Source organism: Zootermopsis nevadensis, unplaced genomic scaffold, assembly GCF_977971745.1.
Source record: "Zootermopsis nevadensis isolate Lab colony 2312 unplaced genomic scaffold, Znev_1.0 Znev_ptg000007l, whole genome shotgun sequence".
Classification (NCBI taxonomy): domain Eukaryota; kingdom Metazoa; phylum Arthropoda; class Insecta; order Blattodea; family Termopsidae; genus Zootermopsis; species Zootermopsis nevadensis.
The window spans coordinates 8,810,587-8,835,683 of NW_028259139.1; the positions used below are offsets into that span (position 1 = coordinate 8,810,587).

The 25,097-nt window shown below is 35.8% G+C and overlaps 3 protein-coding genes and 1 pseudogene across 7 annotated transcripts in view; 2 read left to right on the plus strand and 2 right to left on the minus strand.

Annotated features, from left to right (window-relative positions):
• LOC110829076 (oxysterol-binding protein-related protein 9) overlaps positions 1 to 15,754 on the minus strand; it is a 37,255-nt gene extending 21,501 nt beyond the window's left edge. For 2 of the 4 annotated variants that reach the window (XM_022062414.2, XM_022062411.2), the window contains exons 1-6: positions 15,501 to 15,754; positions 6,901 to 7,101; positions 5,775 to 5,876; positions 2,316 to 2,393; positions 1,602 to 1,652; positions 583 to 682 (exon numbers count right to left, since the gene is read on the minus strand). In XM_022062414.2, the coding sequence (XP_021918106.1) occupies positions 583 to 682; positions 1,602 to 1,652; positions 2,316 to 2,393; positions 5,775 to 5,876; positions 6,901 to 7,101; positions 15,501 to 15,608 (640 nt within the window). In that variant the 5' untranslated portion in view covers positions 15,609 to 15,754. Of the gene's footprint in view, positions 1 to 582; positions 683 to 1,601; positions 1,653 to 2,315; positions 2,394 to 5,469; positions 5,581 to 5,774; positions 5,877 to 6,900; positions 7,102 to 7,179; positions 7,308 to 15,500 lie in introns of those variants that run through there. The other 2 variants (XM_022062412.2, XM_022062415.1) reach the window with 2 other exon arrangements.
• On the plus strand, positions 7,466 to 14,919 carry LOC110829077 (very long chain fatty acid elongase 7). Its single transcript, XM_022062417.2, has 8 exons — positions 7,466 to 7,622; positions 8,133 to 8,215; positions 8,976 to 9,166; positions 9,690 to 9,770; positions 11,292 to 11,348; positions 13,011 to 13,116; positions 13,621 to 13,760; positions 14,583 to 14,919. The coding sequence occupies exons 2-8, from the start codon at positions 8,155 to 8,157 to the stop codon at positions 14,751 to 14,753; spliced, it is 807 nt and encodes a 268-aa protein (XP_021918109.1). The 5' UTR covers positions 7,466 to 7,622; positions 8,133 to 8,154; the 3' UTR covers positions 14,754 to 14,919.
• Positions 15,755 to 16,964: 1,210 nt separating the features above from the next.
• LOC110829078 (ATP-binding cassette sub-family C member 4 pseudogene) lies at positions 16,965 to 21,266 on the plus strand (annotated as a pseudogene).
• A 665-nt stretch (positions 21,267 to 21,931) lies between these two features.
• LOC110829079 (uncharacterized) overlaps positions 21,932 to 25,097 on the minus strand; it is a 30,141-nt gene continuing 26,975 nt past the window's right edge. For both annotated transcript variants that reach the window (XM_022062419.2, XM_022062418.2), the window contains exon 3: positions 21,932 to 24,754. In XM_022062419.2, coding sequence (XP_021918111.1) covers positions 24,292 to 24,754 — 463 coding nt within the window. In that variant the 3' untranslated portion in view covers positions 21,932 to 24,291. The remainder of the gene's footprint in view (positions 24,755 to 25,097) is intronic.

Below are 25,097 nucleotides of genomic sequence, written 5' to 3' on the forward strand. Positions count from 1 at the left end.
GGGTAGACAAAGCGTCTCTTATAAATGTAGCTGGATCCAATCCATGTATTTACAGGCGTCATAAATTCAGACGAACACTGGCATATGTCACGTATTGAAAGCAACAGAATTACAATACGCATGCCTGTAAAAGCACGCTCGTATTCCACGTGTATAACACGAGATATAATACTCGTACGGAAATGTAAAAACATTTAACACGTGATTCATCATTGTTAATTCTAATTCTTGCACACGGAACTTAACCAAAGCACCATAATCTTTGGGGGATTACGAATCTACAAGATAGATTACGAAACCACAGGAAATACGTTAAATCTGCCACAACAGTTATTACTTTATAATCAGTACAAGAGATGATGGAAAATGCTACAGACTACATAAAGTTAAATATCAATACTAACAGCGTATAAATAGTGGTTTATCAATTATTTAAACGTTGTTTGCGTAATAATGACTTCAGCAGTGATAAAGTTATCGGAACAATAAATGCAATAGGCATATAAATATTATATCACCTATGAAAATTTTACTGTGCTATAAAATTTCTGTATCTCGTGAATAAAATTTTTTAACACTTACCTTCATGTTGTATATCTTTGCCGGACGCTTGGCTATTGTCCATAGACAACGGGGAAGTGTCCGTAGAGTGGTAGATTCCATTCACTGGATGTGCCGTGTTCTGCAACAGTTGAGAGACCACTCCGTACTGTAGACCAAAAGGGGCTAACTACCATCCTAATGCGGCATGCAGATCAATAGAAACCTGCAGTAAAAGCCCCCCCCCCCCCTTTTTCCAACAATCGTGAAAGCAACTGTTCAAGGTAAAGAATACAAAAAATACAGCCGTGGTTCTCACATCGGCAAAGATCCTGATGGACTTCTGAGTTGTAAAGCCACGTGGGCTTGTCGGTACGTTTCGAAACATACTGCCTCCAACTTTAGGATTGAAGTGAGGTCACATCAGCTCACGTTTGGTTAGGCTAGGAACCTGGAGATGGAGGCAGAATGTTTCTCTCCGAAATATTCCAACCCAGAAGACCAGTATCGTCAAAGACACAAAAAGTGAGATTTCAGGTTCTCACAGCAGAGTATTAAAATGACTGCATTCCAGGATGTTGCACCTAGCCTGGTAGACGTTTACCGACGTTTCAGAAGTCCTTGCTAACTCCTTCAGTGAAATAAGTCGCTCACAGATAGATATAAACGTTTTGGAGGAATATAATGTCTCTATTTTCAACCCTGAAGACAAATACAATATGTTTGTCCACACAGCATCACAGCACATCTTCAAGGTCCCTCAAACTACACAAACGTATACTATTTATAAGACACATAAACTGAATATCAAATCTGTTACGCTACGTATATAATTTCTAATTTGTTTAAATAAATGTGCACCAGAAATTTATTTAGTAAAATAAAAATGTTAACATTGGCCTCCAGTCCTGATAAAGTTTTCTCCTTTTCTTTAAACTGACTTGCGTAAAACCAGTTGTTCGCCATTAGCATAAACTACGTTGGACTACGTCTACCGCACAGCAAACGTACTACAAGCATAATATGTATCAGCAGTAATATACGATTATAAAAAAACTCACCTTGGCTATCTGAAGCATGACAATAGAGTGTTTTATGGACTCTAACATATCCTGCAAAGAGGATTGTACCAGAATCAGAAACAACTAGACACAAGTTCAATCAAAAATCACGAAAACACATCATTCAATTAACAACCCAGATAATAAAAAATTGCAATGGATATGAAAATTAAAGTAAAATAGTAAAAAAAATGTATTGCCCTCAAAACGGTTTTGATATCACTGTTAATGCTAAAAACTACTAAGAATCTGTAATATGTTGTCAGAAGTTGACGTTGATAACAGTATGACGACAAAGTAAGGCTTACAAGTGGATGGAAACGCTCAAAGAAGGTGAGAATAATGCTGATGACGTGAATTTTGAGCAGGCACTGACTGTAATAAATGCTGAGATTAAGAAGTAGATTCATCGGCATATCTGGGACAAGCAATGAATCAGCACGAACGAAACTGAACTTGAAATCAGCATTAACTATGGGAAGAAACATGCAAAAACGTATTAAGACCAAAAATAAAAATATTTTATTCTGATTTAATCATGAAATTTGCAGATTATCGGACAAAAGACGTCGAAATGCATGGCAACTACATACAAGAATTACAGTGTAATTATTCTGTCAAAAGCTAAAATACCCCCCCCCCCCCAACCTTCAATTTTTTTTATTCACCTACAAATATTTAGTAATAACAACCACCAAACAATTGTATACTCACATTAGCATGATCATGAATAACTTGACACCTAGCTTTCTCAACGAGATCCGACATACCTTCCATTCTGACTTCTAATGCCTAAATAAAAATAAACAAATTATTAGTTCAATATCAGAATATCAAATGGCCTTGATGGAAATTACGTACTCTCCAGTGATCGGCGTAGTCTTTGGGTGCAGGCGTGTTTCGTTTAGATTCTGACATCCTCACTTCAGTCTGTTTGTGCAAACATAAAAACCGACTGGGTGAGATTTGAGGTTTTCACATGGTGAGGATAATGACGTCCTTCTTCGTTTTCGCGCCATGTAGACTCGTCGTCAGGACTGAAGATGGAGACAGTATTGTTCTCCGAAACATTGGCATCTGCTGACTACGAGGTGCCAAGACCCAGAAGTACATCATCATCATCATCCATGCTGATATTGTTCTTCTGGGTTAATTGTAGGTAAATACCGAAGTTTTGGAGAAAGATACTGAGGTTGGAATCTTCTTTCAAGTCCACATGGCGTTATTATTGACGTCTTCACAATCATAACAACCTCATTAAATATCGTAAAAAATCTACGTCTGCAAAGACTCCATATCGATCAATATAGCTTAACATTGATGTTTTCCATATTGTTTATCAACTCTGTACGTTTATACGGCATGTATTAGACTACATGATGATTTGGAACTCTTGAAGTTTTGACAGTTTCATATGACACTCAGAGTAAACAGAAATTACTTCCTTAAACAAATGATTTTGTAGTGGTTATGAGTTGTGTTTTATTTGAGGTAAGGACTTGATGTTGAAGTATTAAGACTATCATCAGCTTGAATGGTTCTATAAAGAATCGAGGAAACTATCGAACATCATATTGGACAGAATATGTAAAATAAAAAAAACATTAAAAACGTAATTCCGTCCGAAATTCGAGACCTACTCTCCCCAATGACGAACCAGGTTTATATTACGCTTATTTGAGGAACGTTGACTGTTGTATCGGCATGAACTTTGACAGAATTTCTGTAAAAATGTTTCTTTTCAAAGATTATTAATTCTTCAGTTATTTACCTACTCTTTTTCAGTTTCTTATATGAAAGGGCCTATAATGATTAATGGGATGAAATGACGATGAAAAGCAGGTAAGGGTATGGAAGGATGCGGTCATGGCCTATTTCAAGGCATTGCCCGGCATTCCTGGGGAGACTGACGATTAAAACAAAATAACTTCGTCAGAATAGCCAGACACCTGACTACATGGTTACAAATGAGGGAAATTTATTTAAATGCCAAGGTAGAAAATACAAATTCTACTAAATTATGCCTAATAAAATTTTCTTATTTTCCAGGTATAACACACAAGGTCCACTGGCCTGTTCCAACATAACTGATTCTGAAATAGTTCTTTAAATATATGTTATAAATCATTTAGCGAATGATCAACCCATTGCAAGACCTCTACCTAACTGTATAACATAACAGTAATGTCCCGAGCGGGGTTCAAACCCACAGTCCGTGTTCCAGGAAATAAAATACCAAACGTGCCACAGATTACAGAGCTACTGGAACCGGTAATCAGTGTAATTAAGGTCAAGAAAGTATAAACCTTAATTTAAAAACTAACTGCAAAGAAACAGTATAACACTCTTCATTAATTTTTAAAAGGAAAATACATTTGTCATGCTCGTTACATAATAACCTATTATGAAACAGCATATTTTATTTCAAGACCACTCCATTGTACTAAATCAATTAATGTTTATGAAATGTGGCACTAATAAATATTAATGTAATTTTACATTAATTCTGTATGCTCTCGTGACAAGTATAGAAACTGCTCTAGCGTCCGTAATCGCAGATACGTCTACATACATTTTCGAACAATAAATACAGCTCATATGTAGGTCTAACCAAATCACATACTTAATGTGAAATACTTTTCATAAGATTATAAGCACGACGATACCCATAATACAATTACGAAGCGAAAAAATATTTAACATGGAATAATATTATCAATGAACAATACTGTACCCTATTTAAAATTTTTGACGGGGCTGAACGGACTTAAATGCAAAGGGGTAACGTGAGTGCTGGTTCTCAAAAGATGTTGATGAAAGAACACTATTTTAAACTGCTTTCTGGCACTGGCAGTAACTGAAGAAAATAATATTTTAGACAAGACGGCTGAAATAAACTTACGAGTTATTATAATGATTAATATTTCCCTCTTCTATTATTAATATTGTTCTTGACCTTCTGGCTGTTGAAAAGAACTTAATTCAGTTCAATTATTAAATATTATAAATTATTCTAAAAGGGCTGTAATATCAAGAGTACCTGGCAATTTCTCAAACTGAATGTAATTGACATGTCTTAACTTATTAAAGCACATAGTTCGTTTACATAATATTTTAAGATTTAGTTCCTACCTCAAAGAAAACACAATACTTCTCCATTACAAAGACCAGTCATTAAATGCTGTTTAGGGAAATAATTTCTGTTTATTCTGACTCATATGAAACCTATACACATATTCTGTATTACAAAATTCAAAGTTACTAAATGTTAAAGTAGGTTATCATAAATGCTAACGTTGTACTTTAAAGAGTTAACAGCGGACTAAACGTACTTCTCAAATGCAATCTTTTCACGACTGCTTGTCTTATTAGATCTATTATCTGAAAGTTAACCTCATTACAGATAATACTACACCACAAAAGCTCAGAACGTTTTTGACCTATATTTAATATTATACAATTTTTATACTAAGAACACTTCTAACAAACTTTCTAAAGTCTGATTTCAGATCAAAATTAAATACGCCCAACATCCAACTGTAAATATCAGCTACCAAATTTTGCGTAATTCAATTCAGTAATTTTGAAGAAAAAACATGAAGACAAATGGATAGAAAATATCTCCAAATTATGCATTAATTTCACACAAAATGAGACATCAATATTTTACATTACCCAAAAGAAATTTTAATAAATCTAAAATAACAGTTATCAAAAAAATAAATCACATCAGTACAAAACTTCATATCGAAATTCACCACAGTCTTTGCTTCAGACTCATTAATCAAAAGTAAAACAATTCATAAGGTTATTAGCCTACTTAATATGCTGGCTCCCAAGAAACATTTTACTGTCATAAATGTCGTACCATGACCCATGAGTGAACGTCATCCTTCGCCGGAAAAATAAATTTGGAACTGTCACTGTATGAACCACGCAATACTCTGGTGGTTCCAATAAACATCATGCAAATTTCCTATCCCAGCTGTGACTTTACAAAAACATTATTTCACTCCACGAAGACTGAGCCCCCAATAAATTATACATTCCCGTGACCCAATGCTGACTCCTGCAGTATTGAAATTCGTGCTAACACGAGCCACTGGTGTGACCTTCATGGGAGCTAGCGCGTTAAATATATTACGAAACCTAACGAGTTCAAAGTATTCTTACCTTTAGTTGATCGATAAGAATTTGTAGATATGCATCTGCTTCTATAAGTTTTTTATCAAACTCGTGGACTGTGGGTGGGGGTTTGTTGGGGTCCCATCGCATCTGGAAATGCAATACGACACCTATACTCCATCTACCACCACGCAAGAACACATGACAAAAACCTACGTCTGTATGTGAATCTCACACTCCACGAGATAGCGTTTACTTGCAATTCGGCAACTCACGAGTGCAATGTAGAAACATCGATCTTTTCAAAATTAGGTTATTTATTTAAATGGTAACCAAGCTAAAATATTGCAGTTGGTACGGCTTTCCAGATAAAATACATTTCATTAAAAAACTGCAAATCAAGTGTTGGAGATTATTTCGATATAGTTTCAAACTGACACGTGTTTCACACAACTCGACAAATACGATCAGCGTCGTGTATCCGGTACAATTTGAGGTTCTCGTGGCACTGAGTACAAGATGGCTGTTTTCTGGGTCGTAGCGCTGTGTAGTCTGGTAAAAGTCCGACGGTTTTCAAGTTTCAGTACGTACGTAGGTTACATTCTTTTGAAAATTCTATCTTCGTGTAATCTTGGGTAGAGATGTGCAAGCATGTGTAGATGCGTTGTATATTTTATATAATGATATCACTCGCGGCCATCCTTAGGTCATATGAGGACAATAACATTTCACACAATTAAAATCAAGTTTTCTGAGTGTCTGATCATGAAATTACTTGTTTTCACGTAACCTAAAGGTTCAGAATGTTCACGAAACTTTAAATGTTAGCCTTTCCATGGTATTTGTCGCCTATATTTGATAAAAATCCATCCCGTTAAATGCCACGTAGGTGCAGAGTCGAGAGGAGGTATATTCCAAGTCATTTTTAATCTCAGTACGAGAAGTGGGTGACTGGTCATCAGCACACCACGTCCATACTTTAACCCTGGGAAAGGACCCTAATATATGATATATTAATACATTTCATGGATATGTTATTCATGATAACATAACAAATGTGTTTAAGCTCTGTAACATACATTTCAGAGTCTTAGCTATATTATTACATCAATATACAATATATAAATAAAACTTCATCATCTATGACTAGCTGTATGGTAAAAAAATAACTCACCCTATGGGCATGTCTAAGAATGGTATCTTCAAGGGCGCGAATCCATTTCTCCCGCTCTTCAGCGCCTCGTGCTTGAAAATGGAAAGTCTTTCCATCCACAGTTATAGTAAAAGTACTATCATCTTCATCGTCTATCCCTATGACAGCACCTTTCAGCCTCACGCAGCCCCTTCGCACTCCTCGTACCATTTTTTCTTTTGACTGAAACGAAAAGACCGTCTCAGCATTACGTAAAAAAAAAATTATTTCAATAGACACACAATGTGAAGTATTGAGTACTGTTATAGATGACGGCCGATAACATATGGACGCATGCATGCGTCGGTTTCTTAACGTCACTGACGTCTTCCAATTCCACCATTATTTTCTGCCAATTTGCTATAGAAATCACAAAATACTTCAGCTACTACCACAGAATATGTTACGTCATCTGAAAATATGTTTGAATACCTCTTAACATTTTGACCTGCGGTGTATCCTTGGTAAAACAAATGCATAAAATATTTTTGATGTAAGTGCATTTCAAAGTATTATGCATACAATTCAAAATTATTTCTCACGGTAAGCACGCTAATGCATACTTCATTATTTTATGAAGAAGAAATACAGTTGGTAAGAATATGTCATGGAGTACACGTTATAGGTGGATTTCTTAGCGGTTTTCACGAGCTTACAGCCTCACTGTCAGTGTTAAAATAGTGATTTAATCTTGCCAGATAAAGGTAAGCGTATCAATAAAATATAAAATCATATATTAAGAAGAGAGGAAACATGAGATCTGAGATGCCACACATTAACAAACAAAATACCCAAAAGCATACAATATATTGTCCATCTCTTACATGTTAAAAGTAAATTAACTATATTACTTTGAAAATGCCATACTGAATATCACAGCTGAATGACTGGTACTCCTGCTTCCTATTCAGGAAGCCCCAAGTTCAAATTTAAGCCTCGAGACCAAGTACACAGACTGAAGTTTTTGTAGTATACCTCAATTCCTCCACATACGTGCCAGGATGGCACCTTAAATCATGCCACAGCCTGAGCTACTGAACACATTTTTTAATAAACCATAAATAAATAGAATCTATCAGAGTGCAACCACGTAACTGTAGCAGAAACGGGAGAGTAATATTCATTTTCCGTTCTGAAGTAATATTAACCCACACACTGATATACATAACGATGTTTTTCAAAAACAGGTTTTATAAAAATTCATTTATTTTCAGAGAAACTTGGCTCAGGAAAGATATGGCAACACTATTACAAAATTTACTGGATAGGTACAATGATTTACCAGATTCATATGGAGGTGAGTATGGTCGAGTATAAGGCTGAATATATGAATACAGAAAGGCCTCGATTACCCAAGTTCCAGCTTGCCAAGGTATCTATTAAATGAGCGGGGTAAATGGCAGAACATAACACTTTTAAAAAACTGGCTAAACTCCATGTTTTTAATTTTCTTTTAAACATTTTATTATCATGTAAAAATACGTCAATTTAGAAATTTATATAAAAAAGTCACTTTTAAAATTAATGAGTGGAATTGTTATTGCAATTACTGTTTACAATAAATGAATTCCAAAAGGGGATAAAGATGAGTTTCTGTTATCTGACATTTCCATTATATAAGGGAGCTACAGTCTGATTCAGTTCAGATACTCAAGGTCCCATTGTTTTTTGCAATACAGGTTCAAAATGAGCAAATGAGTACAGCATTTTCAAATCCGAAACCAAATTACTTGATAAGTCAAATCATACCCCAAAACAAAATATCTATATCTATGAAATATAAAAGCAAACAAAATAAATAACAATATCTGCACCAGTGTTTGTTTACTTTTTCCCACAACTAATTTACGATACAATCGGAAATATATCGCTCTATAATTAGACTAATGATAAATGGAAATTAATATATTCAGTGTTAACCATGTAATTCAACATTTATTTGAAGTATGTACATTACGGTCCAGCAAGAATAAAATAGAAATTGTTCGCCACGATCTTTCAACCATCTGAATATAGGAACTAGTAGGGCATATAACATTTGAGGTTATACATTTCAGATCCACGTGTAACTAACTGGACACTCATGAGAAATCCACGTTCACTGGTTGTCATTTTACTTATTTATCTCTACTTTGTACTGAAGTTTGGACCATCTTACATGAAGAAACGAAAACCATACAGCCTTAAGACCATCATTCAGATATACAACATTGTACAGATTGTTTGCTCGGCAGTGCTCTTTTATGGGGTACGTAACATTTATATTCATATTTAATATATTACTGGAAAAGGAATTTAACCAAAGACAAAACCTTCACACACAACGCATTATATAAAATGATTATAATACCAACATGATTTGTGCGACAGTAACGCATCATCCTAGAAGTACATATCTTGAATGTAGAAAGGGTTATTGTCTACCATAGTTTTTCTCAGTCTTTCTAGATAAATGTCAGTATTACAAATTCAAATATACTGTTACTGCCCGTTTTATATTCGTTATTTATTCACCACTTATAACTCACTTTCAAATTAATTCAACATCATACTAATGTAAGAATAATTTTATAAAACACAATTGCAAAGCAAAAATTAGTTTGGAAAAGAAATTCAAAATATTATATTAAATAAATGTTTGTAAATAGGGGCAATGACACTGCAGAACAGCAGATCTCACGCATTCATGGGCCATGCATGACCGATTCAGAATCTTTCAATTCATAGAACTGGAATGAGTTAATTTAATTTTGACAATGATTAACATGCAGATACTGACATCTGGTTGGACAACTCGACTTAGTCTTGGCTGTGAACCAGTGGAAATTTCTTACGATCCAGAGTCGATGAGGGTAAGCTCTTGCTTTATCGTAATATTTTAATAGCTAGTTAATCAACCGATCGTCTCTTTCATACACAACTAGTGTTCATTACTGCTTAAATCAAAGCCAAACAATCAATCCTATCCCAAGACATCCAATCATTATCCTACACTTTTACATCTTTGCAATGTTTCTTACTTTATGATCAAGAAGGGACAGTATATTCCACCAAAACACTGGTACCTACCTACAAGTCTATACTGTTACAATCTGGAAGTCCAGTGTTGGCAACTAACTATTTTTTTTAAAGTACTAACATACTAACATAACTGCTTTTAAAGCTGACATGTCAGGGAAATTCAAATATATGATAATTATTCTTCCTAACAGAATTTTCCAGGACAATAGGAAAAGGCATTGAAATAAGGCACAACCTCGTTGTAAGCTATATATCATTACATCACCAGTAAGGGATGCAGCAAGTGATCAGGTGTTGGTGTGCTTGTACCATGTGATCACAAAGTTATCCTGCACCTCACAAAGACAGGAAAACAGTAAAAGAACATAAGTGGAGAACTGGTAGTACCACTGATAAAGATTTTCCTGGCAGATCATCACTGACAGATACCCTAATCAGATCATGTTGACGCTGTATCTGTGGTGGCTTCGTGTCACAGAGCAAATGGTCGCTGCAGCTGGAACTGAATGAATTTCCTGCAGACATCACTTTGAAAAAAAAAATGAACATATCAGTCTCCTTGCTATGGCACCACTGCATGTCCTGGGCCGACACAAACACCAGTATCAGCTCCTAGAATCACCAAGTGACAATGAATGGTTCGTTATGATCCTCCGTTGGTAATGTGAATTCTTCACAGCTTGACCAGCCTTCACAGCGATGGAGATAAAACTGTGTAACCACCTGCCGTAGCCTTAACTGAGATGACTGCCTCTCATTCACTTCAGAGAAAATGAACAGACCATCACGGTCAAGTGGTAGCACTGCTTCATATTCAGGAGGTCCAAGGTTCAATTCTTAGCCTGGAGATTAGCTATCCTTACCAAGGTCTTTCATGATTTTCCTCAGATTCTCCAGGCAAATGCCAGGACAGTACCTTGAATTAGGCCATGACTGATTCCTTTCACATCCTTTCAAATTCATTATTCACCATCTCACTTGATACTATAGAGTCTGAGCTACTGAAATGTTGTTAAATAAACTATATAACGTGGACACACTTGTTGCCTTCCATATTGCTTTCTGACACTTTCCCCTCATAACCAGCCTATCTAGCTATGCTATATACAGTATGTATAAAATATGGTTTCATCTTAGTGCTTATGGCAGCACAAATATAAGATTGTAGTGTTATGCGATTGCATTCTAATTTAAACTGCTGACTAGGACTTCTTTAATGGATAAGATGACTTACCACTGATACTGCCTCAGAGATTTGGCAAATCAAAAAATTCATTGCACTATTTAACTGACATAAATAATGAAAACATTTTCAGTTTTCCACATATTAATATGCTTATATTATGTTTCAGATGGTATCCCTGATGTGGTGGACAGTTATCGTTAAATTTATCGAATTAATTGAAACGGTAAGTAAAGATTCCTCCATCATGACCTTGAGAAACAATAATGTACATTTACTGAAAACATTTTAACTGTATAATCATGAAATTCATTAACACATCATCTAACAGGAACACTTTGTCCATAATTATGTTTAAACTCCAGAAACTGAACTGCTTAGTAGAATTTAGTTTTTAAATTAAAAGAATAAATTAGTTCAGATTATACATTTTATAGCAGACAATGGAATGTCACAAAAATATGAAAATAATATTTGGAGAAGCATATATCATGAACTGATACAAAAATCTACGCCAGTCTTGAGCTTGGATTTCCTGCTTAACACATGCATGTCTCACTAGAAACTCAGAAGACTAACCCTACAGTCCTGCCAGTTTGCCCAAAAAACAAATTCTTACAGTATTTACCAACATCCTTAAAACATGGATATTTCAGTATGATATTATGACTGATATTTTAATGGTTTTCTTTAGCCTCATCAAATAAGTGACATTACAGTAATTTAAGAACAGTACAAAACCATTTCATTTATCCTACCACACCTCATTTAATACTACACAAGCAGTTGATATACCTTCATGAAACAACCAGAAAAACCAGTAAGAAAGTTACAAATATCAGACTCCCACATGGTTTCAGATAATCATAATATCAAAAGGGCCATTAATCACAAGACAGAAAAATTCCCCAGTCATCTAAGACTGGTACCTCTTTATTCCTAATACAATCAAAATTCCATTTCCTTCTCACTTCTAATTCCACATCATTTGGTGACACAAGTGTAATGTGCAGAACTACAGAAACTGATACAATTTATTCCTCTTACCTGAGAACTGATAATACTCTATCAAAATCTGTTTCATAACAACATTCAATTTGGAAGAACATTTTCCTACATTTTGTCAATTCTTCAAATATGAAACATTTACATCCTATCATTTTCATAATCAATCTGAAGGCTTTAGAAGCTACTGAGAGTCATAACATGAAATCTAGCGAAGCAATGTTAAGAAGTATTTCACTACCTGCCAACAGCTGTGGTACAGTGCAGAAAGATATGGAATGAAACCGAGGAAAAATCTAAAGACGACGACCACATTCTTTGATGTGAAATCCAATAAGTATGGTTTCAAAAACATACATTAATGAGGCACAAATTACAACACAGTCTATTAGCAATCATGCAAATAATGTTATTAATCATTGTTTTGATATAAGGAGAACATTTATAAATATACAAATACACAGAAATTAAAATTAATAATTGTAGTATTTCTTAATAGGCAATATATGGCATTTCCTTAATGAATATATAAATAACTACATCAAGGTTATGATTTAATTAATCACCCTTCAGTGCCATGTGCCTCGAAACAACACTAACCAACAATCACGTGTTTGCCTGGTGTGTTGAAAAAAGTTGTACTTTTTGCGAACACTGCTGTTCCGCTGTTAAAATATTCCTAATTCTGACCACTGCAGACTTTAAACGTAAGCTGGTAACAGCACAATATTTTTCTGCCCACATTGGACCATGATATGTCACACACAGGCTGGACCCGGAATCATTCAATCACCACACTAATTTAACCTCTATTTGAAGGGGGATTTGAAATTATACAAAGTTCATAAAATCTTTTAAATCACTTATAATGGTTTTATTGCAGGTAATTTTTGTACTGAGAAAGAAACATAATCAAGTATCATTCCTCCATCTCTATCACCACGTATCTACCGTAATTCTTGCTTGGTTGGGAGCAAAATTTATGCCAGGTAAGAAAGAATTATTAATTTTTAACACATACCATTACATTAGGCAAACATACTGAAATATTATCAGCTTTAAAATATAATTACAATATAGCATGATATAGTTGGAGAAGTATATAAATAAAAACCCAGTTTCTTTCCCGAAGATGAAATTTAGACTCCTGAAAAAGAAACGGATTCAAAATTTGTATTACATAAAATAAGTGCTAAATCCTTCATGTCAGAATTCCAACATAAACATTGTCTCATTTGGGCAAGATCAAGAAGAAACTATATTATTAAGGCAGTAGAAGTATGGGTTTAATAGCTTACAAATAAAAAATAAGGTAATTCTAAATTACCAAACTTGAAAATGATATACACTGACATCCTATACAAAAGAAAGGAACTAATGGGGCTAAATTTTAATTAATTATTAAAATAATTCTAACATTATACAATAAAGTGGATATATCTTTTAACAGATTTATTATATTATCATAGCATCCTTACATTATTCCTTTTCAGGAGGAATGGCATCATTTCCAGTCATGATAAACTTCTTGGTACATGTTTTTATGTACACATACTACTTTCTAACATCACTGGGACTGAAATGGCAGAAGCGAACTGCCAGATTCAAGAAATATATTACAGTCATCCAACTGGTAAGTTCCAACTTTGTAAAAGATGTAAGGACCAACCTCAATTACAATCTTAGGTTACTAATTTCTACCCAAAGAGCTACTCATGTTCCTTTTGAACACTATTTATCATCATATTCATTGGAGTTTGAGTTCTGACAAATTAGGCCTCAAACAGGTAACACATTGTTGAATATCAATAACTGATTCCATTAGAAAAATACAAGAAGCTGAGAAAATTGCTCTTAAACTAAAAAGAGGAAAATGTATCAGTTTCTGTTTTTATATACTTACTCAAACATATATGACATTTATATTTTGAAATACATTTAATACTAAATAGTAAAAAAATTATTTCATCAGTAAAATGCACTCTTAAATGTTTCAGCATTAATTATAAGAGTACTTATACTTTACAACAAACAATAAAGTTAATAATTATTTGTAAGTTAGTTAGAAAGGTTTAGATAAAGCATCTGAACTTTGTAAATAGATTACATATAGAGCATACATGCCCAGTCTTGATATACCAATTCTTTGCTTCTGGTTGAAGGCAGAAAAAGATTCTGAGAAATTCTACAAGTGGTAATATTTGTCCAGAAGGGCGGTCATGTTCTTAAATGACATTCATTCGCAAGTCACAATTTAGTTAAAATTCAAATGGACTTCTTACAGTAACCAGGAAGCAGGAACTTTATTTTAAATTCTAAATAAGAAAAACTATGTAAAGATAAATATAACAGTCTATCAGAATGGAATAAGACTGAAGGAAAACTAATAAAAACAGTCAAACTTTGTACTATTTACTGATCTTAAAATTGTTTTCATATTTCTTTGCAATTTCAGACTCAGTTCATCATAATGGCTGTCCATGCACTGCAAGCATTTCATCCAAAGTGTAATGTCCATGCTTCTATGTATTATGGACACATTCCAAACATTTTCATAGTATACTACCTATTCTACAATTTCTACAAAAAATCATACACATCCAATCACATAAAAATTGAAAAGTAAGAAAACATTATGTAAATACTCAGTCATTAATGGCAATCTCACTATATCCTCAATAAAATATCTGCAATTTATCAGTATCTTCTGCAATAATTTATGGTGTAACTAATATAATGTAATGTTGAACACAAACTACAACAAATAAAACTTAGAATAATTTAGTAGTTTATATCTGAGATCATCAAGTATATATATCATATCTTTATCCATTTCCAATAGATACTTATTAGTTTCCATCCCAGCTACTAAACATTATTCCATGAGATCATTTTTAATATTCTGTTGTGTGTAATCCTTGTTTCCTAACTCTGAACAAGTCAACTTACTGCAGCTATAAGGCCAACAATGAACTAAAATTAAACTTCATTTGCAAACCATAATTTGTAATAGAGGTGATTACATTAATATAAATTAGTTCATTTTGTAACAAACGTGATTGAAATGGGATGCAGAACAGCAACAGAGCAACAAAGGGGTGAAATACAAAATAAGACTGCAGAATAATTAATTCAGCCAAATTAATGTTACCTACAGTTAAAGTTGAAAACTTAATGCAGTCACAATTTGGAAGCTACAACATAATGTAATGCAAACTGATATATGAAGTAATAACATGGTTACTAATAATGTATGCTAAATAACATAATCGGAGACCACTTCATACTAACAAAATAATGAAACTATTTGCTTTGTAACAGAACTTCATCACCATTGCTACAACCAAAGTTTAAAGAATTAATAAATACTTACTGTGTAGTAGGACAATAATCCTGCGTTGTCATCCAACACAAACCACCGATACTGCCAGCCTTTCATAACATTTGTCCATTTGCTCAAAGAACCTTCCATCGTAGCCATTCTTGTCACAAAAACTTTGTTAAAAGGTATCAAATAGAAATTTGCGGGGGGCTGTCGACAAGTCCATCAGCGCCTACAGACGAAATTTGCACCGCCTGATGGATACGTACGGTCACTGCATGTATTGTCTAATGAGTTCCACGGACAGTAGTGCCAACTACGGAACTGTGACTGTTAAATAGCACTATACAATAAACGTTGTACAAGACTTATTTGATGAAATCGATTAAATTTTGTCCCCGAATTTCGATATATTCTTTGAAACGACCTAAGGGAAGTAAAATCGACAAGTATTCAAATACATTTTAAAATATTGACGAGTTAATGGGCAATGATCTCGCCTAACCCTTCAAAGCAGAGTGGTAATGATATAAACCACATGCTTTAACACCGATTATTTTTCTGAGCGCCGTATACCCATTGATCTTTCTAATGGAAATACGTCGTTTTCTCAGAATCCATAAAAGAATAATCACAGAGCTTCAAGTATAAAAGTACTGTAGTTCCACGGCGGCCAAGTTTGCGAAGTAAATCTGAAGTTCGTGTTTTTATGGTAGCTAAGTAAAATGCTTAATCAATTACATGTTGCGTTCTAATTTACACAAATTCGAATTCGAATTTTTGTGAGAAATGTGATTTTTATTTTTAATTTAGGCCTACTATACACAATGCATATCGATAAGAGTAGGATATATGTGCTGAAGAATTTTATGTAATGTAATGTAGAGACAAAACAACAACTTCTAGGATTTTATTTTTAATCTAAATTGCAAAAAAATTGTTGTAAACATTTTATTATTTTTAAATTCTTTAGTCCTATTTTTTAAGTGTTCTGTGGTGTTATGAAAGTCAAGTTATCATAATCTATAGTAAATCATTTCATAGAAAACTCCATTGACCCTAAGTCACTGATGAGTGACGTTATGCACTATGTTTCATGAATTAACACTTGGAAAGAAATGCATAAAAATATATCAAATAATCATACGCCTGAACTGAAAATACTCTTGTTGAAAGAAATACAGGTTACATCATATAAATGTATCGGTTCAGAATCTAATGCTGACGTTTGTGTACAAAATAATACATCTGATTACGAATACAGAAATCTTGTCATCTCATTGGTCATTCATTAATCTCGTGGGGCAACATTCATTACTTGATCCAGCATTAAATAATACATAATGCACAGTAATGGTAATATCTTTTGTTTTATCAGTACCCAGATGAAGGCGGGTTGTTGTGATTGTAATTTCTGCAAGTCATTCGATATTTATAACACTATTGTTCTTTAATACAGCAAACACACTAAAGCTGAGCGAGAAATTGTGTCATTTATGTTCTGATAAGGGAATCTTTTTATAGTTTTACCAGGAGCTCTCCTCTTACAGTTGAACTTACATTATGAGACGCTGAAGATACGTTGCATCCACCATATATGTATATAGTTTACTTTAATTAAAGAACCAAAAAATTGTTGTTATCGGATTACAAGTTCGCTGTGTTTCGAGAGCGTCTTATATGAAAAGGAGGACTCAGTATTATGGATACGGGGAAAACAAGGGACAACCCTAACCCTCGAGAGAACGCTAATCACATTTCTGTGCTTCTGTTTTGGTGGACTGTTGATTTGTTCAAGAAAGGCTATCGTAAGAATCTGGTGGAGGAAGACCTGTACAATCCTCTGAAGACTGATGCTTCAGAATACCTGGGTAACAAGCTAGAGAAGCAATGGGAACAGCAGTTGAAGGTCACCCGACAATCCAAAGGGAAAAAGCCGAGTCTCCTAAAAGCAATTGCACTGACATTCGCTTGGGAATACACCATACTTGGCGTATTTCACACAATTAACGACCTCGTTATACGATTGATTCAACCGATACTTTTGGGTTACTTGTTGGGATTTTTCAAACCAGGAAGTAAGACAAGAGAAGAAGACGCTTATCTATTTGGGGGTGGTATAGTCGTTCTCACGATGATCAGCATGCTGATGTTCAACCACTTCGTTGTCGGAGCGTTTCATGTCGGCATGAGGGTTCGCGCTGCGTGCTGTTCCTTGATCTACAGAAAGTCCCTACGTCTAAGTCGCACAGCTCTTGGTGAGACCGCTGCCGGAAAGGTGGTAAATCTGCTATCAAATGACGTCAGTCGCTTTGACATGGTATCCATATTTTTGCATGCTATGTGGACTGCCCCGTTATCCGCCATAATTGTTACTTACTTCTTATACGTGAACGCCGGATATTCTGGTCTTATTGGAATAGGGATTGTGTTCTTAATCGTCCCACTGCAAGTCTACACAGGAAAACTGACGTCCATCTATCGACGGCGGACGGCAATCAGGACAGACGAACGGGTAAGACTGATGGACGAGATTATTTCTGGTATCCAAGTGATCAAGATGTACGTCTGGGAAAAACCTTTCGCCAAAATGGTTAGTGTTGCTCGAAAAGCAGAATTGGACGTTGTAATAAAAACGTCATACATTCGTGGTTTATTTATGAGTTTTCAAATTATCACAACGCGCATAGCTCTGTTTGGAACTCTGGCTACCCTGGTTACCTTTGGAAACAAGTTATCATCTGATAAAGTGTTCGTGTACCAATCTTATTTCACAGTACTGGCTTTCAGTATGTCGATGCAGTTTGTGCGTGGAGTGGCCGAAATTGCCGAAACACTAGTGTCTATCAAACGCTTAGAAGAGTTTATGATGCTGGAAGAGTTTCAGGATAGCAACTCACAACAACAACGTGTTCTCAGCCGTGTGGATGGCATAGACGGTGTAATTCTCAGCCGTATCACAGCGAAGTGGAACGCCAGTGTCAAAGAGAATACCTTAAAATGTATAGACCTACTAGCCAAACGTGGAACTTTAATAGCAGTCATAGGACAGGTAGGATCTGGAAAGAGTTCGCTTTTACAAGCAATTTTAGGTGAACTGACATTGTCTAGTGGTTATATAAACATCAGTGGTAAGATATCTTACGCCTGTCAGGAGCCTTGGGTATTCGCATCTACTGTCCGACAAAACATTATATTCGGTCGTCCATTTGACAGGCGACGATATAACGAAGTGGTTCGTGTTTGTGCTTTAGAGCGAGATCTGAAGCAGCTTCCGTACGGTGACATGACATTGGTGGGCGACAGGGGATCTTCGTTGTCCGGAGGACAGAAGGCGAGGATTAGTCTGGCTAGAGCCGTGTATAATGAAGCCGATGTTTACCTACTAGATGACCCATTGTCAGCAGTAGATACGCATGTCGGGAAACATCTTTTCAACGACTGTATCGTTTCGTATCTGAAAAATAAAACCCGTATATTGGTCACACATCAACTTCAGTATCTCCGAGACGCCGATCACATAGTCATTCTCAATGATGGTGCCATTGAAACGCAGGGTTCATTTCAAGAGTTACTAGGGAGCCAAGCCAATTATGCTCAACTACTGTCTTTGGATGAATCCACTGATCTTTCAGTAGAAGATATACCAGAAGCTGAAAGAGAGACCAACGGGCCAATAAACAACTTGTTGCGACAGATCTCACGTTCGTCAGTCAAGAGCAGATCTTCTGATAAACCAGTCAAGGAAAAAGAACCCGAACAGACAGTAGTTCATACCAATCTAGAAGCTTCCTCGAAAGGAACGTCAAAAGAGTCTGTATACATTGAATATTTCCGATCTGGTGCCAATTTATGTGTGGTTTTTTTCATCGGTGTCATGTTCCTGTTGGCCCAAACTGTTGGAAGCATCACCGACTGGTGGATGGCTTATTGGACGACGCAAGAGGAACTTCGAGAGTTCTATGAGAGACAGATTTCGTTGGGGACACAAGCACTGGACAGTAATTCAACGATGGAGAATGAATACTATACAAACCTTCAAGAAATGCTCAGCACATATACTTACTTGTATATATATACAGGTATTGTGGTAATGCTTTTTACGATCACCATTATCCGATCTTTCGCCTTCTATAAGTTCTGTATGCGTTGCTCCTCTAACCTCCATAACTCCATGTTCAACAGTATTATCCATACGAGTATGCGCTTTTTTGATACCAACTCTTCAGGTCGAATCATGAACAGGTTTTCAAAGGATATAGGTTCAGTGGATGAACTTCTGCCGAAAGCGATTATGGACGCTTCGCAAATTGTCTTGATGATGGCTGGTAGTTTGGTGGTCGCTGTTTCTGTGAATCTGTATTTCTTGATTCCAATTGTTGTCATGGGTTTGCTCTTCTGGTTCATACGTAAAATCTATCTGAAAACTTCGAAGAACGTGAAACGCCTTGAGGGAATCACAAAGAGTCCAGTCTTCACGCATCTAACAGCTACATTGCAAGGTCTGACTACGATCAGAGCTTATGGAGCACAGAATATTTTGTGCAGCGAGTTCGATAAACATCAAGATCTCCACTCATCCGCATGGTATATGTTCATTACTACGAGTCAGGCATTTGGGTTCTGCCTGGATGTTTTTTGCTTAATTTTCATTGGAATTGTTACTTTTAGTTTTCTGCTCATTGGAGGCACACTTGGTGGTAATGTCGGTCTCGCCATTACTCAATCTATGGCTCTAGTTGGCATGATGCAGTGGGGAATGCGTCAATCAGCTGAAGTAGCAAATCAGATGATGTCCGTTGAACGTGTTGTTGAGTATAAGTCCGTACCAGAAGAGCCTCTCCTTGAGACACCTCAAGATAAGAATGTGCCCAGGAGTTGGCCTTATCAAGGGCGAATAGATTTTGAGAAGGTGTACCTGCGGTATGGAAACAACAGCGAGCCTTTTGTTCTAAAGAATCTAAATCTTTCCATTCAACCAAGGGAAAAGGTTGGGATCGTAGGAAGAACGGGTGCTGGGAAGTCTTCGCTTATTGCAGCTCTCTTCCGCCTCGCAGACGTAGAGGGTACTATCAGGATTGACGGAATTGACACTGGAACAATAGGTCTCCACGACTTGCGTAAACATATTTCCATTATTCCACAGGACCCAGTTCTATTTTCAGGGACTTTACGTCGAAACATCGACCCTTTTGACATGTATCCTGATTATATGTTGTGGAGAGTTCTGATTGATGTTGAACTGAAAGATTCGATTAGTGATACTCTTGGATTGGACACTCACGTAGCAGAAGGTGGTTGTAACTTCAGCGTCGGTCAAAGGCAGCTGGTATGTCTGGCTCGGGCAATCCTACGCAGCAACAGAATCCTAATGTTGGACGAAGCGACTGCGAACGTAGATCCTCAAACCGATTCGCTCATCCAGAAAACTATCCGCACTAAATTCGCTGACTGCACGGTACTCACTGTTGCACACCGTCTCAACACCATCATGGACTCTGACAGGGTTCTGGTCATGGAGGTTGGAACCGTGGTAGAATTTGACCATCCTCATGTTTTACTGCAGAAAAAAGAAGGCCACTTCTACAGCATGGTTCAAGAAACCGGTCACGTCATGGCTGAACAGCTGTCCCGAACGGCAGAAGAATGCTACCACAGTCAGCAGAGAATATCTTGATACACACCAGAATTCTATGAAGAAAGCCTTCTTTAACTTCCGCATAGACGTGAATTACAAACAACACTGGCGAACAGATATTAAACCACTTGTGAAACTGTTAAATATGTCTTAATAAAATACAGTCGTTAAACATGTAATTTCTCCGATAACTATTTTATTTATTCGACGGACGAAAATGTCCAGTCCTTTCTGCTACCTTATATGTCTACGTCTTTGAAACGGGGCGTTCCCTTAGAAGAATTAATTAATAATTCATTCTGTTTACTTCCCAGTTCTTCTGCAGAGAAAAATACAAAAATAATAAATAGTAACACGTGTTTTAACATAAAAACTACATTTTGATTCTCTTACTTGTTTCATTAAGCGCATATTTGGAACTCCTCACGAAAAACTGCAACTCTTGCCTTCCGACATCTGACAGAATTAATAGACAAAGTAATGAGATTTGAGATCTACACAGTTTTCTACTCAATCTGCCAGATGTTTGCGAAAGAGGTTACCGGTGTTGGTCTGGCAGACGAAGGACTTCCTTCCGATATGAGAACAATAATCCAGCAAACAATTAGATAAATCTCAAGTATTGGTCTCATAAAATACAAAAGTAAAGTCTTCCTTGGTACATACACCAATCTATGAAGGTAAAGTGTTGAAGTTTAGGTCAACGGAAACGTTTTTGTTGTCAATACATGGAGTTGTCAGTTCATGCCCCGACGACCTTATCTCTGTAAGATTTTGCTTCTATGCATTGGTTGGGAGACTGGATGTCGTCTGGACACAGTGGAGAGAAAAACACAGTCCACACTGATGGTCACTCAAATGTGTAAGCCATCCCGGCATTTAATATGAAAAAATAGATCAATTTGGTCTTCCGGGTTCTGACGCCGGGAAGTCTTATACGTGGTTACCAATTTCTCTATCTTCTAGCCTGAAGATAGTGGTGATATATTTCTCCTGCAAGACCACACATCACAACCGAAACAAAAAATAGTCCACATTTATTCTCACTGCCGTAAAAATCTCAAATCTCACAAAAAATAAAACGTTATTTATTCAAGATTTCGGGTTTTGACGGCGGAGATGAGGTCGATGTTGGTCTTAGGGTTCTAACGACGTGTGAGAATTTCTGTAAATGCACCAGCGATTCGGCAAAAAAAGATTGATTTCTGTCTACGATTCTATAAGGTGTTAAAACCCGTAAGACCAACATCGATATTATTTACAGAAGTCCAAAGTGGTGTCTCGTACTAACTTATCAATGTTAGATGATTTGAAATATATAGATTTTAACAGCAGTGGGATGGAGCACAAATTAGATTTTCATTCTATCAGTACAAATGTAGATACCACAAGTTCTTAATTTAAGGGTTATTTAGAAATATTATAAACGTTTTTATATCAAATACTTTTACTCGTAGAAAATATAGGTAAATATAAAATGACACACTCATTCACTGTACAAGGAGCATTACATCACAATGAAATATAAATCGTTTCAATACTGTATATTTATCAAAAGTAAACACCATTCAGAGAATATATATCTATTAGATGCTGGAAGTATACAAAATTTAAACATTTGTATATTTATCATTAAATGTAATAGACTTCTTATTTGTATTCTTAATATACACACACAAATTATCAAATACTTTCCTTTGTTTCCTTTCAAAGAATTTTGATGACCATTTTCAATTTATAGCAATTCCTCATGTATCAACACACGCAGTTGCAAACGCAAAGTTAAATCAACAAATTAAATAACGTAGATAATGTAAGTTTGTTAACTGACATCTCCGTAAATTGTATTTTTTGATAAATGTTCATCAAATTAGTATTGTATTCAACGTCTATAGCTTGAAATAAGTTACGTTACCCGTTAGAATCAAAGAATGAGGTTGTAGTTTCAGTGATAAAGTTCCTCCTATTCCGGATTTTCGCGTCTGCTGCTAGCAGCACAAGACTTGTTAAGGAAAATAACAGTAGCCTACCGACCGGCCGGTCTGTCGAGAACCCATCGTATGGTAAGCTGACCCAGAACTGAATCAACATGACATACAAATAGTTCTCGACATTCCATCTGCATTCCGCGCTTGTGGTGATCAGTTACTTTGAAATCTTGCATGTGGTTAAATTGGAAACCAAACTTTTATAACAGGACTCGGTGTTTAACCCTTTAAAACATATAAGCAACATGTGTACCACCTACTTCATCATTAAATTATTCTGAATTTAGTTCAAAGAGTGTATTTATGGGTTACGTACGATTCTGAGAATAAACATAGAGTATTTACCTATCATTAACCAAATGATTTTTGTAATGGCACGTTGTTTCGTTTGATGTAGGAACTCAAATTTAAATATTATTTAGATAAACGTTGTGCTTCAAAGTGTTAAAGCCTAATTACTGTGACTTTTCTGAGGTTTAGTGTAAGTAATTTCGTCCTAATCATACGTGTATCAAATTTATGATTAACTCCTTACAGCACAATATGAAAAGTAGGCCTATTTTGTCAGTTCACTAATTCTAGATTTCAGCTACGGAAGATTTACGTTTTGTCTGGGTATGAGAATTGAGGACGATGGTTATTAATAATCATCATTAACTGACACTGTAACAGACATTGCGTGTGTTTCCTTACAGATAACAAAAATTTCTATAGAGATTAGCTTCGGCATGTAATGATTAAATATTTTTCCAATAAAGAAATACGGATTTCAATGGGTATTAGTCTATTTTTATTGAGATTAATAAATAAATATTTTGAAAGAACGTTTGATGTAAAAGTAAATTTTAGACAAGTAACATAACCCAATTAAAATGTAATATCTATTGCATAAAAAACAGACTATTCGTACAACACAGAAGAATTTGTACTTAAAATTTACTTAATTGAAACTCTGGAATCAAGCTTCACATTTATGGCTTTTAAACGCAAGCAACCGTACATTTTCAGTTGCTATGTCGTCTATTAACAGACAATACGTACATTCCGTCCTTATAGGCCTACTTCACAAAATTATCTAGACACATCTGCGGCAGAAGGCTTACTGTTTTAATACCTTCTGCTATTCACCGATTTAAGGACTATTCTTTATACCCGTGAATAACGCCGTTCCGTATAATATCGTCATAAATTTCTTACTTGGCGGTCATTGGAAATATCAGAGCGAGGGGCCCGTAAAATCACTTGTTTTACTGTAACCAGAAGAAACTAATATCATGTTACTTGTCTTGTCATCTTTTGATTCGCCATCCGACTCAGAGACGGCAAAGGTAAGATAATGTGGAATAACACTCTTCTTGTCCTTCTTGGTTTCATCGTATCTGAGATCCTGTTCAGATGCAGATGAGGAAATGTCGACGACCTGATTCGGCAAAACCCGATCTTCAAATATGTCGGAAGCGGCAGCTGATGGTTCATCGCCTGACTGAAGTTCGAACCGACTCTGTTCCCACTGGTCCATTAAGTCCGAAGCAGCTGCTAGACTGTCCAGTTCCTGACTGTTAGCGTTCGATTCTGCCACTTCGACAAACGCGGAGCTAAGTTCTCCCCGAAGACTGCTTACCTTTTGGGTCCCAACGTCGTACATGAAGATATCCTTGGTATTACTCCCATCTGTTGACCTGTCAAAACGAAATTTATATAGAAACAATTCCTTTACCAACTATTAAAAACGACGGCAAAGTTATGAGGGAAATATTTGGACATACGAAAAGAACAAATTAAATTAAGAACTGAGGATATTAAATAACACTAAACGTCGAGGACAAAACTCCTCTTTTGAGATGACGGGAAGGACAGAGTCAAGATGGAAGAATAAGGTCATAATGGATCTTAAAGACATGGGGTTCGGGAGTGTGAATTGGATTCATCTGGCTCAGGATAAGGACAGATGGCGGGCTCTTGTTAGCACAGTAATGAAACTGATTCCACAAAAGGTTGGGAATTTGACTAGCTGAGCACACT

What these genes read in the sequence shown, in the direction of transcription:
- LOC110829077 (XM_022062417.2), top strand. Translation starts at nt 8,155, where the DNA reads ATGGCAACACTATTACAAAATTTACTGGATAGGTACAATGATTTACCA. An exon ending in ACGATCCAGAGTCGATGAGG is followed by an intron (nt 9,771 to 11,291) that starts GTAAGCTCTTGC and finishes ATTATGTTTCAG; the next exon opens with ATGGTATCCCTGATGTGGTG. An exon ending in ATATTACAGTCATCCAACTG is followed by an intron (nt 13,761 to 14,582) that starts GTAAGTTCCAAC and finishes TTGCAATTTCAG; the next exon opens with ACTCAGTTCATCATAATGGC.